The sequence below is a fragment of the Globicephala melas genome, chromosome 15, assembly GCF_963455315.2.
Source record: "Globicephala melas chromosome 15, mGloMel1.2, whole genome shotgun sequence".
NCBI classification, from domain to species: Eukaryota; Metazoa; Chordata; class Mammalia; order Artiodactyla; family Delphinidae; genus Globicephala; species Globicephala melas.
The window spans coordinates 64,300,479-64,313,510 of NC_083328.1; the positions used below are offsets into that span (position 1 = coordinate 64,300,479).

The window sequence follows — 13,032 nt, forward strand, 5'->3', positions numbered from 1 at the left end:
AGGTAAGGTTCTAATGCATGTTAATTATCAAGTTTTCAACTATAATCTTACAGATATTTTTAAAAATCTGTCAAATTTGTCTATATTGGGACTCCCCTGGTAGTCCAGTGGTTAAGAATCCTCCTTCCAATGCAGGGGATGCAGGTTCTATCCATGGTCAGGGATCTAAGATCCCACATGCTGTGGGGCAACTAAGCCCGCGAGCTCTAGAGCCTGTGTGCCACAACTGGAGAGCCCGCGAGCTGCAATGAAGAGCCCATGTGCTGCAAGGAAAGATCCCACATGCTGCAACGAAGACCCAATGCAGCCAAATAAATAAATAAATATCAGATGGGACTGGAAAAAAAAAACCTCTATATTTTACCAGTCTATAAACCTTTACAAACTAGGTTCATCATTATTACATAAATGTTTAATGAGATATAATCATTTATAATACATAAGTATTGTACACTACAACTGAATATTACCAGATCATAAAGATAGAATAGGTTTTTTTTTTTTTCTGAGATGTACCACTTGCAGAATCTTAGTTCCCGGACCAGGGATTGAACCCAGGCCCCAGCAGTGAAAGAGCTGAGTCCTAACCACTGGACCGCCAGGGAATTCCCAATAGAATACCATTTTAATGAATACCACTATAAAATTTAGTTGTATTGTTTCATCAGCTTTGGAATTTGTGAAGATGCAAGTTCTATTAGCATTTCCATCTACTGATAAAAAGGGGTAATTCCAGGGCTTCCCTGGTGGTGCAGTGGTTGAGAATCTGCCTGCCAATACAGGGGACACAGGTTCGAGCCCTGGTCTGGGGAGATCCCACATGCCGTGGAGCAACTAGGCCCGTGAGCCACAACTACTGAGCCTGCGCGTCTGGAGCCTGTGCTCCGCAACAAGAGAGGCCACGACAGTGAGAGGCCCGCGCACCGCGATGAAGAGTAGCCCCCGTTCGCTGCAACTACAGAAAGCCCTCGCACAGAAACAAAGACCCAACACACCCCAAAATAAATAAAATATAAATTTAATTTAAAAAAAAGGGGGGGGGTAATTCCAAACTTGCCAGTAAAAACAAAAATGTCTCAGAGCCCTGAAGTCAAGATCTGGACTGGAATCTCAAATTAGACTCATTTTACTCATCTGTCTCTGCTTGCTCATTTATAATCGTTATAAAGATCAAATGGCCCACTGGAGGGAGACATCACAGGTCTTAGCAAAAACAAACTCAAGAAACATGAAGACAAAACCCTGAATAGTCCTATATCTATTTTTTAACTGAATCAAGATATATATCAATTACATAGAGGAAAAACAGTAAGTTTATGAAATTTGGCAGCCATGGCCTTAATCAGGTGATTGAAGTTAATATTACCAGTAATGGCTTAAAAAGACCTTATGTGCCTCTAATGGGATACACTAAGAAGGTCACACGTGGCATTCTGCCAAAAACAGATAGTCTGACAGTATGAGGAAACCGAAAACTGAAACTCAAAGTAAGGGGCAATCCACAAAATAATCTACCTGTATACTTCAAAAAATGACAAGGTCATGAGAGATAAAGATGGAAGAATTGTTGCAGATCAAAAGAAACTAAAGAGAAATGGCAACTAAGGGTAATGTATGATGGATCAGGACCAAAAATGGTTTTCTTTCCCCTTTTCTATATGGACAGTTGTTGAAATTTGATAGAAAGCCTGTAAATTAGATAATAGTACTGTATCAATAATAATTTCCTGATTTTAATAAATGTACTGAGGTTATGTAAGAGAATGTTCTTATTTTTAGGAAATACCTACTGAAGCTTTAGGAATAAACGGGCATGCCTACAACATACTTTCAAATGGTTCAGAAAAAAACTTATACATACAGAAAAATTCAAGTTCCACAAAGATAGCACAGACAATAATAACTAAAATTATAAGCAACTTAGAAGTAAATATAATAAAAGATGTATAAAACCTTTATGGAGAAAATTACAACATTTATAATAGACGAGCAAAAGGCCAAAGATACCTAATAAAAGAAACAGCTGTCCTACCAGCTATCAAGACTTATTATAAAGAAGTAACAATTATGAAAAGTGTGGAATGCAACAGAATCCAGAAAGATTCATCATTACAGAATGTTAAAAAAATGTTGGGGTTGGTATCACAGAATCAGTGGGGACAGTGGTAGAGCGTTTGACTGCAGATCACTGGGGAAATTCAATAAACAATTATCCATATTAAAAAAGAAATCAGATTTCTACCACACATATGCAGAGAAATAAATTCCCATGAGGTAAGGACTTACATGTTAAAGGCAAAATATTTAAAGAAAAAGACTTGGGAATGGCTGAGTAGATCCTATTTCAATCGACCCTGTTGGAGAAAAAAACTAACTCTGGACAACTTCCTGAAGGTATTGGATTATGACCAAAAGCAGGCAGATGTTAGAGGGAAATAAACACTTGGAAGAGAAAGGCAGTGGGCAATATTCCAGTTCTTTTATGGCTTTTAGCCTGAGGGAGGCCCTAAGGCTGCAGAACTGGAGAGAAACTATCCATCTTACTAGGTTGAAGAACCAGAAATACTTCATCAAAATTTAAAATTTTTGTTTCTCAAAAGCCACCTTCATTAAAGAAATGAATTGGTAAGTCAGAGACTGGGGTGGGGACAGGGACTATATTCACAATACATGTATCTGACTATATATATAATTACTCAAATTGATAACTAAAAGGCAAACATTCAAATTTTTTAAATGAGTAAATGGAAAAACTCTTCACAAAAGATGATTTATCAATGACAAAGTACAGGAAATGGTACTCAACATACCACAGAGGATGCCAAAAAAAAAAAAAAATCCTATAAGAGACCATTTCACACTCATTAGAAAGAATAACTTAAAAAACTAAATGTTGGGGAGGCTATGGAACAACAGGCACTCTCATATTGCTGGCAGAGTGTAAAATGGGAAACGTCCGGTAGTTGCTTATAAAGTTAAGTATCCATCTACTTGATGACCCAGCAATTCTACTCCTAGATGAACCTAAGACAAATGAAAACGTTTTCCATAAAAATCGTGTACAGTAACATGCATAGCATCTTTATTCATAACAGCCAAAAAACTGAAAACAACCCAAATTCTACAAAAGGAGAAAAAATAAAAAATCATAACTTATTCATACAATGGAATACTACCTCAGCAATGAGCAGGGACCGACAACTGATGCATGACACACCAACGAATCTCAAAATCATTGTGTTGAGTGAATAAGAGCAAGACACAAAAGAGTACCTATTATAGGATTCTACTCTTATCAATTCTAAGACAGGCAAAACTAGTCTGTTTATAAAAATCAGAAGGTAATAGTGGGAGGGAGATGTAGGAACTGACTGAAAAGGGTCACAAAGGAATTTTCCAGGAAGATGAAAATATTCTATATCTCAACTTGGGTAGTGGCTACATGGATGTATACATTTGTCAAAACTCACTGAACTGTACACTGAAGATCTGTACAACATATTGTATACGAATTACCTTTAAAGAGAGAGAGAAAAAATAGTGGTTGACATGTAAGAAGTGTTCATTATGTATTAATACCTTTTTCTACTCCAAATAATAGTGTGGCCCAAAATAGGAGTTGACCTAACTTTACTTCTCAAAAATTGATTCCAAAAATACAGGTCAGTCACCTGCAAATCTGTAAGTATAAAATGAACTTAGCTGGTATTAGTTACTTCATGGTCATACAAAATGAGTCAAAGCCAGAGTCAGCCTTTTATTTTTTATTTTATACTAGTGTGATAGAGTAGAAAGAGCATTAAATTAGCAGCTAGGAAACCTGGTTTTCTAGTGCTGGCTTTATCATTTAACAACTTTGTGATTTTTGGTGCATCAATACACCTCTATGAATTTCAAGTTCCTTTATACTTATGAAACTGGAGATAATGATTTCCTCCTTAGAGATTACTGTGAGGATCAAATGAAAGCATTATATATAAACACTCTGAAAAACTGTAAAAGGAAGAATACTTTAACACAGAAGTCATTGCTTAGTCTTTATTTTATTGACTATTAAATATATGAATACATACCGTCCATTTCACATCTGGGCGAGCAAGTGGAATAAATCTTCCATCGAACATATGAGAAAATGGCCCATGACCTTAAAAACAAAAGCAGCCTTAGAACAAGAAAAATGTTTGTAAATTGGTAAAATGTAAATCTTTTTAGTTAAACTTGAATATCAATAGAAATTAATAATCTATAAATACATCACAAAAAGGAACAAACCCTTCCTTCCTATTTTCTAAAACAAGAGAACAGGAAGCAGAACAAATACAGGAAAGTAAGCTCTCCACTGAGGGGTCTCTGAGTCACCATAGTTTACATAAATCTGATAAAAGGACAGTTTTGTGTAACCAAAGGAATGTTAATGACAAAAACTTTTGGCTTCTTCAGATTATATATTGGTAGTGTTAGAACAGCAGTTTTAACACAATCCACTAGGGTTAGGAAGAAAATATTAGAACTTTATTACTCTCAACCTTTAAAAACATCTATTTTTATGTAAATTTTATAATGTATGTAATTTATTTTATAATAAATATACACATATCAGGGCTTATCTTGGGTTTTTACTGATGATATGGGCAATCAAAAGTGGAGATCACTACTTTATCTTATTCATAAGTGATCTTAACATTCCACAACATCTAGTAATATGAAACTTTGCTGAGGCACAACTCTGGATTATCAGAATTTCTGAAGGAGTTACAGTTGGCCCTCTGCATCCGCAGATTCAATCAACCTCGGACAAAAAAATATTCAGAAAAAAAAATTCCAGAAAGTTCCAAAAAGCAAAACTTGAATTTGCCAGGCTTGCTGGCAACTATTTACATATAGCTTACATTGTGCTGGTATTATAAGTAATTTAGAATTGATTTAAAGTACATGGGAGGATGTGTGTGGGTTATATGCAAATTTTATATAAGGGGCTTGAGCATCCAGGATTTTGGGGTTTTGGGGGTTTTTTTTTGTATCCGCAGGGGGTCCTGATAGATGGGAAAGGGAGCCTACCTGGACCAGCCCTGGGCCTTTTTGCATGTTGCAGTCTGTACACAAAGGCTTGTTACTATAGAGCTCAGACTCCTAGAAATTGGCAAAAGTTTCCAATGATTCCCTCTCAAAATACCAAAAATCTGTTAAATTTATGATCTAGGGCTGATACTGGTCCTACTGAAATCTCCAAGGGGACATGCTGAAGAGCGTGCCCTATGCCTTTAAGTATCTGGCTACTGAAACCTCCCTTTCCCTGCACTGAGGGCACATGCAAACTCTTAGGATCCTCTAACAGGTAGGAATAAATTACAAGGCTAGGGCTTCCCTGGTGGCACAGTGGTTGAGAGTCCGCCTGCTGATGCAGGGGACACGGGTTCGTGCCCCGGTCCGGGAGGATCCCACATGCCACGGAGCGGCTGGGCCTGTGAGCCATGGCCGCTGAGCCTGCGCGTCCGGAGCCTGTGCTCCACAATGGGAGAGGCCACAACAGTGAGAGGCCCGCGTACAGCGAAAAAAAAAAAAAAAAAAAATTACAAGGATAGGGGAAAAATCTCCTGTGATAAAAGAGAACAGTCCTTTTTCTCTTTCTCTGACCATGGAAAAGGATGATATTCTTCTACTTGGATTTAAGTGGCCCAAGACCTCACATGGGTCAGGGAAGAAAAGAAGTTCTCTAAATCCGTTGTTAATCTGTTAGAGCAGATTATGTATTCTAGGTGTGAGAAGAATAGATTTGACAAATTATCTAAAGGAAAATGGCAATTTTATTTCAACCAAGATAAAGGAAAAATCAAATTCACATCATCCAACACACAGTAGTCAGAAAAAAATCACTATCAGAAAGTCCCTTCATATAACCTGCAACAAAGATGTTTAACATGGGAAATTCACTGAAAGCCTACAAAAAAAAATAGCAATGCTTTGGGCTTATGAATCATTCTAGGAAGAAGCAATGGCACATTTACATTAATGTTAACTGAAGAATTAAAACACAACTTTCATATTCTCCTAGTTAGTTGGATTTTTTAATTTCAAAGAGAGGTACCATGTGGTTTTTACATTAGAACTCTGGCTCTTTGAACTGCTTACCGAGATCATGACAAAGACCAGCGATCTGAACACAGAGCATATCTCGTTCACTTATCTGCAGCTCTGGTTGTTTTTCACTCAGTTCACGAACTAGACGTCCTGCTAGATACCCTACGCTGCAGAGCGGAAAAAACAAAACAAAAATGAAAAAATTACTCTTCTGTTTGAAAGATGAGCGACTGTTAAGATTTGTATTTGTCCTTGATAAATCCTTAAGGAGGCTGTGAATTAGACTTTGGGTGAAGGAGCCTTCCCAGCAGTTTGAGTATAAAAAGCCCTCTTTTCCCCTTTTTTGTTTCAGAGTCTACCTGATTGAACTAGCTATAGGCTCAGTCTCAGGTCATTTTGGGCTGTATTACATTTCTGATTTGTAGGGATTTGCAAGACAAAGACAGTTGTTTTTAATTCCCCAAAGAACTGCTCTGCTGCCTAAATGATTTTAAAAGATTGATTTGCCCAACTACATTTTCTTTAATTTGATTATTATTAGCTTCTGAATATTAGCCCCTAGTTTTACATTATATTGTGTGGGTTCATGTAACCTTACTGGGTTTTTTTTTTGTATATTTAAATTAATATTTTCTGAGGGGCAGATTTACATACCCTATCTCATTAATACCAGGCAGCGGAAGCATTCCCCAGTGAGACATAACGTCTACACACAATATAGTGAGGCAAAAGAGATATAAACATCTTATATTAAGCCCACTTAAATATACCTACTTTTATAAACTGTCATCTCGATTCAATCAACTCTTACACCTTTAACTTTAGCCTCCATTAGGACCCCATCAACAAGCTGTGGTCTTACAAGGAGTCCTAGAAACTTTCCTTTTTATTCTCTGGCTATTTTATCTATTTTTGTATAAAGGCTCTGGGGTCTCCAGGGAGGGGTTGAGCCCAGGGACACAGGCCTTTTTAAAAAACCTTTAACTTGATTAATTGGTCTAATTGTTGCCCCAAACAATTGTTCAACTGTTGATCAGGTATCTCAGTGTAATTTTCTTCCAGCCTTTTAAATATATGTGTGTGTGTGTGTGTGTGTGTGTGTATTAAACTGGGGTAAATAGAATGATAGAATGGACTTCTTCGGGGCCCTTAATGTTGGGGACCAATAAGATGTCCCCTTGGCCCATCCAACCTTACATAGTGTTGTATAAAAACGTTTGTTTTAATCTCATTACCATCCATTTTATTTATCCAATTTCTTAATAACCATCTAAAGATTTTTATCCTGTTGAGACAAGTCCCGTTAAAATTTCCACCTTCTTGGGAAGAAGTCTCTTAACTTTCCCCTCAGCTTTTTTTCCCTATTAACCAACCCAATTAACATTACTTAACCTAATGTTTTCATTAGCATCTGTAAGGCCCATTGAGGGTAACCCTAGAGACTACAAATAAGGCTTCCCAAACTGGTTTATTTTTGTCTCTTTTAAACTAAGGGAGTTCTGAAATTGGGTCATTTGTAGGGATGTGGATGGATCTAGAGACTGTTATACAGACTGAAGTAAGTCAGAAAGAGAAAAACAAATACCGTATGCTAACACATATATGTGGAACCTAGAAAAATGGTACAGATGAACCGGTTTGCAGGGCAGAAATTGAGACACAGATGTAGAGAACAAACTTATGGTCACCAAGGGGGGAAAGCGGCGGGGGTGTGTGTGTGTGATGAATTGGGTGATTGGGGTTGACATGTATACACTGATGTGTATAAAATTGATGACTAATAAGGACCTGCTGCATAAAAAAATAAATAAAAGTAAAAAAAAATAATTGGATAAAGTCAGTGACAAGATAAATTCAACACCTATGTTAAGTCCACAAAATCAAGAAGAGATAAAAAAACAAGAAACAAAAAACAAAATACTGAGTATAGTTCCCTGTGCTATACAGTAGGTCCTTGTTGGGTATCTATTTTATATATAGCATTGTTGAACTAGATAATATGGTCTCTATTCTTAATGGAATATGTGGTGAATTTACAACAAAAGGTAACATTTAAATCAATGGAATTAAATCCACAACTTATGACAAAGAAAACTGTATCAAATCATGTTGTACACCTTAAACATACACAAAGTTATATGTCAATTATATCATGATAAAGCTGGGGGAAAATAAGATATTCAAATTTTTTTAAAGTTAAGAAAAAAACTAAAAATGCTAAAAAAAAAGATAAATAAATAAACTAAGGGAGTTCTTAGGTTAGCTGTTTTATATATACTACCATCTTCTAATTTGTTTTTTTATAGGTAAAAATAAAACAGCTGTTTGTTATGAGAGCTCTCTAAAAAATTTACTAATTTACCAAGTTTCTCCAATTTTAAGGATTCACTGTCTGGTCATTGATGAATAGTATCTTTTTTTTTTTTTTTTGCGGTATGCGGGCCTCTCACTGTTGTGGCCTCTCCCGTTGCGGAGCGCAGGCTCCGGACACGCAGGCTCAGTGGCCATGGCTCACGGGCCTAGCCGCTCCGCGGCATGTGGGATCTTCCCGGAACGGGGCACGAACCTGTGTCCCCTGCATAGGCAGGCGGACTCTCAACCACTGCACCACCAGGGAAGTCCGATGAACAGTATCTTAATAGTGACTCAAACCAATAAAATGCAAGAGGCATCCCCACAAGAGAGTGCAAAGGATGCAGCCTTCATAAGATTTAGAAATTTCCTCCCCCAAACAGCCTAAGAGAGTAAAGTCCTTCGTTGTACAGGTGGTTGCAATGAAGGTTGAGATGACAAAGGCCCCTTATGGGCTGGGACCCCTTATGACAAATTTTCCTGAGAGTTGATACAGCCAGGCAAAAAGATTGCTCAGAATTCCAGTCTATTTGACTGGTTGCCAAATGTACACCATATGTGTACCTCCTGGGTAGCAGAGACCAAGCTCTCAGAACACAGGAGAAAAAAAAAAAAAGTCTAAGAAGATCAGGTAGAACATTTACATCTCTAAGACACAGGTAGAGAAATGCAAGTTCTCCCAGAAGGGCTTTTGTTTCTTTAAGTTCAGAATTTTGAAAAGATGTTTTATCAAGTTGGGTTTTTCTAGCTGCATATGAAAAAAAAATTAATTTTGGAATGTCAAAAGAACCCCAGTTTGGCCATTTTTAGGATGAGCTTTAATTCCCAATTAAGCAAGTACTTGCAAGTACAAATTCTGTACGTACATAATAAAAATTTCCCAGTGTCTGTCAATTGGGGTAACCCATCAGCGTTTTTTAACTGAGCAAAATCTTCCCAGTGTCTTTCAAGTGAGGATAACCCACTCTGTCATTCAACTGACCACAATCTTCCTAATGTCTTTCAACTGAAGATAACCCTGTTACCTCTTTTTGAAACTAAGTTCAAGGAAAACCTACTCCTCCAGTGAGAAGTTAAATACCATCAAATAAAACTTAGGACCATAAGCGAATAACAGGAGATCCAAGATCCAGGAGACACTCATCCAAATTCATCTGGACTCACTGAGGAGACAGACGGGCACAAGAGGCCTCTGCTAGTACCAAGGCTCCAGATCCTCGTAAAGTTCAGGCAAAGGAGAAAAGTTGGCTCTGGATCCCTTCGTGGTCACTGAACTGTCAACTGAAGAAAAACACTACCTAAAAGTTCCAAGTTATGTTTTATTCAGAGATCTTACTGAGGACTCTAGCCCGGGAAACAGTCTCAGACAGCACTGAGGCATTGTTCCAAAGAGGTAAGGGAGGAACCAGGGTATATAGGAGTTTCTGGTGAAAAAAAAAAAACATTTCGTCCAACATCAAAAGACTACTGCTAATGACAAAAACCAGTCACCTCAAGTTAATAATTTTTAGCATTTTCCTATGTATGGGAAGATGTAAGAGTCTGGGGTCATTGAAATTATTCCTTAGGTATTCATCTGATCTATCTAGGGCCAGCATGCTGTTTTTCTCCACCCTGAATTCCCCTCTGGGTGCAGCACTGGGGGCAGCTGCAGTGGCTTGATGGCTTGACGGCGGGCAATATTTGTTGTTTACTAGAATGACAGGTAACATTTTTTTGGTCTACATTTGTGATTAGCAGTAATCTTTTTACACTTGACCACATGTTTTCCCCAGCAAAAAAGTTCACATATATACTGGCTCCTCCCTTACCTCTCTGGAGCAGTTCCTCGGAGCTATCTGAGAACTCCTGGGCTATAGTACTCAGTAAGGTCCCCAAATAAAACTTAACTCATAACTTTCACATCGTGCATTTTTCTTTCAGTTAACACTCAAGAATTTCAATGTTTTTCAAATGTTCTAATATACCTCGAGGGCAACTTAACAGAATAGTCTGTTTCAGAACTAGGCAGAAACACACAGATTCCCAAAAGCAGGACCTCTTGACTCAGAATCACTTATCATTAGGGAAATGCAAAATCAAATCACAGTGAGACACCACCTCATACCCATTAGGAAGGGTTTTTTGGGGTTTATTTTGGCTGTTCCACGTAGCATGCAGATCTTAGTTCCCCAAACAGGGATTGAACCCGTCCCCGCTGCACTGGAAGCACAGAGTCTTAACCACTGGACCACCAGGGAAGTCCCTAGGATGTCTATTATAAAACAAAACAAAAACTAACAAATTTTGGCCAGGATGTGGAGAAATTGGAACCCTTGTACACTGTTGGTGGGAATGTAAAATGGTGCAGCCACTATAGAAAACAGTAGAGCAGTTTCTCAAAATATTAAAAATAGAATTACCATATGATCCAGTAATTCCACTTCTGGGTATATACCCAAAAGAAGTGAAAGCAGGGTCTTGAAGAGATATTTGCACATCCACGTTCATAGCGGTCACAATTGCCAAAGAGGTGGAAGCAACCCAAGAGTCCACAGATGAATGAAGGGATAAATGAAATGTAACATATACATACAATGGAATATTATTCAGCCTTAAAAAGTAAGGATATTCTGACACATGCTCCAATATGAGTGACTCTTGGGGAAATTATGCTAAATGAAATAAGCCAATCACAAAAAGACAAATACTCTATGAAATCACTTATATGAGATACCTAGAACAGTCAAATTCATTAGAACAGAAAGTAGAATGGTGGTTACCAGGGACTGGGGAGAAGAGGAATGGGGAATTCAATGGGTACAGAGTTTCAGTTTTGCGAGATGAAAAAGTTCCGGAGCTTGGTTGCACAATAATGTGGATATATTTAACACTATTGAACTATAAACTTAAAAATGGTTAGGATGGTAAATTTTATATTCTGTGTATTTTACCACAATTTTTTTTAAAAGCAGAGCTTCTGGTATTGTAATGTTTACAACATAGATTGTAGATAAGGTGCTCAACAAATGTTAAATACACTTTTAGCATTTCTACCTGAAAGTACTTCCTGAATGAATACAATATCTTTCTTGCCCCCTAAACTCTGAGCTTCACAAGGATAGAAACAGTTGATATCTTGTTGGTTTGGTAGGCACTAATAAGTTTTCAATAAATATTTGTTGATGAATATACATTTGAGTAGATGCATGTGTTCTGGCTAATTAAACATGCTTCTAAACAAACAAACAAAACCAAAGTAACGCAGCAGTTTCCCCTTATTATTGGTTTCACTTTCCTCATTTCAGTTACCAGCAGTTAATCATGGTCTGAAAATATTAAATGGAAACTTCCAGAAATACACAATTCATAAGTTTTAAATTATACTTCATTCTGAGTAGCATGATGAAATATCACACTGTTCTGCTCCATCACGACTGGGTCGTGAATCATTCTTTTGTCCAGCGTGTCCCACACATTAAATCACTTAGTAGCCAACACAATCATCAGATTGACGGCCAAGGTTTCCACAGTGCTTGTGTTCAGGTGACCCTTATTTTACTTCATAATGGCACCGAAGTGCAAGAGTAGTAAAGCTGGCAATTCAGATGTGCCAAAGACACGTCAAGAAGTGCTTCCGGTAAGTGAGTGAAACGGTCAAAATTCTCAACTCAATAAAGATAGAACAAAATTGTACGCTGAGGTTGCTAAGATCTATCATAAGAACAAATCTTCTACCTGTGAAATAGTGAAGAAGGAAAAAGAAATTTGTGCTAGTTTTGCTGTTGCATCTCAAACTGTCAAAGTTACAGCCACGGTGTGTGATAAGTGCTTAATTAAGATGGCAAAGGCATTAAATTTGTACAATAAGATATTCTGAAAGAGAGAAACCACATGCACATAACTTTTATTGCACTGTATTGTTATAATTGTTCCATTTTATTATTAGTTGTTGTTAATCTCTTACTGTGCTTAATTTATAAATTAAACTTTATCATAGGTATGTATTTTTAAGGAAAAAACATAGTATAAATAAGGTTTGGTAGTATCTGTGGTTTCAGGTATCCACTGGGAGTCTAGGAGCATATACCCCGTGGATAAGGGGTGGACCACTTACACTGTGAGTACTTCATGCAAATCTAGATAACTGTCTGATTCTTCTGGGCCTATGTCCACCTGGCTCTACATTTTTATAATGAAAAAGCAGACCAGGGACTTCCTTGGTGGTGCAGTGGTTACCGCCTGCCAATGCAAGGGACATGGGTTCGAGCCCTGGTCCGGGAAGATCCCACATGCACGGAGCAACTAAGGCAGTGCGCCACAACTACTGAGCCTGCGCTCTAGAGCCCGCGAGCCACAACTACTGAGCCCATTTGTCACAACTGCCGAAGCCCGCACGCCTAGAGCCCATGTTCCGCAACAAGAGAAGGCACCGCAATGAGAAGCCCGTGCACTGCAATGAAGAGTAGCCCCCACTCGCGGCAACTAGAGAAAGCCTGTGCGCATCAAAGAAGTCCAAACGCAGGCAAAAAAAAAACAAGCAGAGCAGTCTCAACTATGTTGTATGTAACAGAGGTGCCACCTTCTCTAAGCTTGTGAATGCTTTTCTGATTTACACGTTTC

The 13,032-nt window shown here is 37.9% G+C and overlaps 1 protein-coding gene across 2 annotated transcripts in view; it reads right to left on the minus strand.

Annotated features, from left to right (window-relative positions):
- SAMHD1 (SAM and HD domain containing deoxynucleoside triphosphate triphosphohydrolase 1) overlaps nt 1-13,032 on the minus strand; it is a 63,581-nt gene that overhangs the window by 29,890 nt on the left and 20,659 nt on the right. For both annotated transcript variants that reach the window (XM_030830655.3, XM_030830656.3), the window contains exons 5-6: nt 6,130-6,245; nt 4,074-4,144 (exon numbers count right to left, since the gene is read on the minus strand). In XM_030830655.3, the coding sequence (XP_030686515.1) occupies nt 4,074-4,144; nt 6,130-6,245 (187 nt within the window). The remainder of the gene's footprint in view (nt 1-4,073; nt 4,145-6,129; nt 6,246-13,032) is intronic.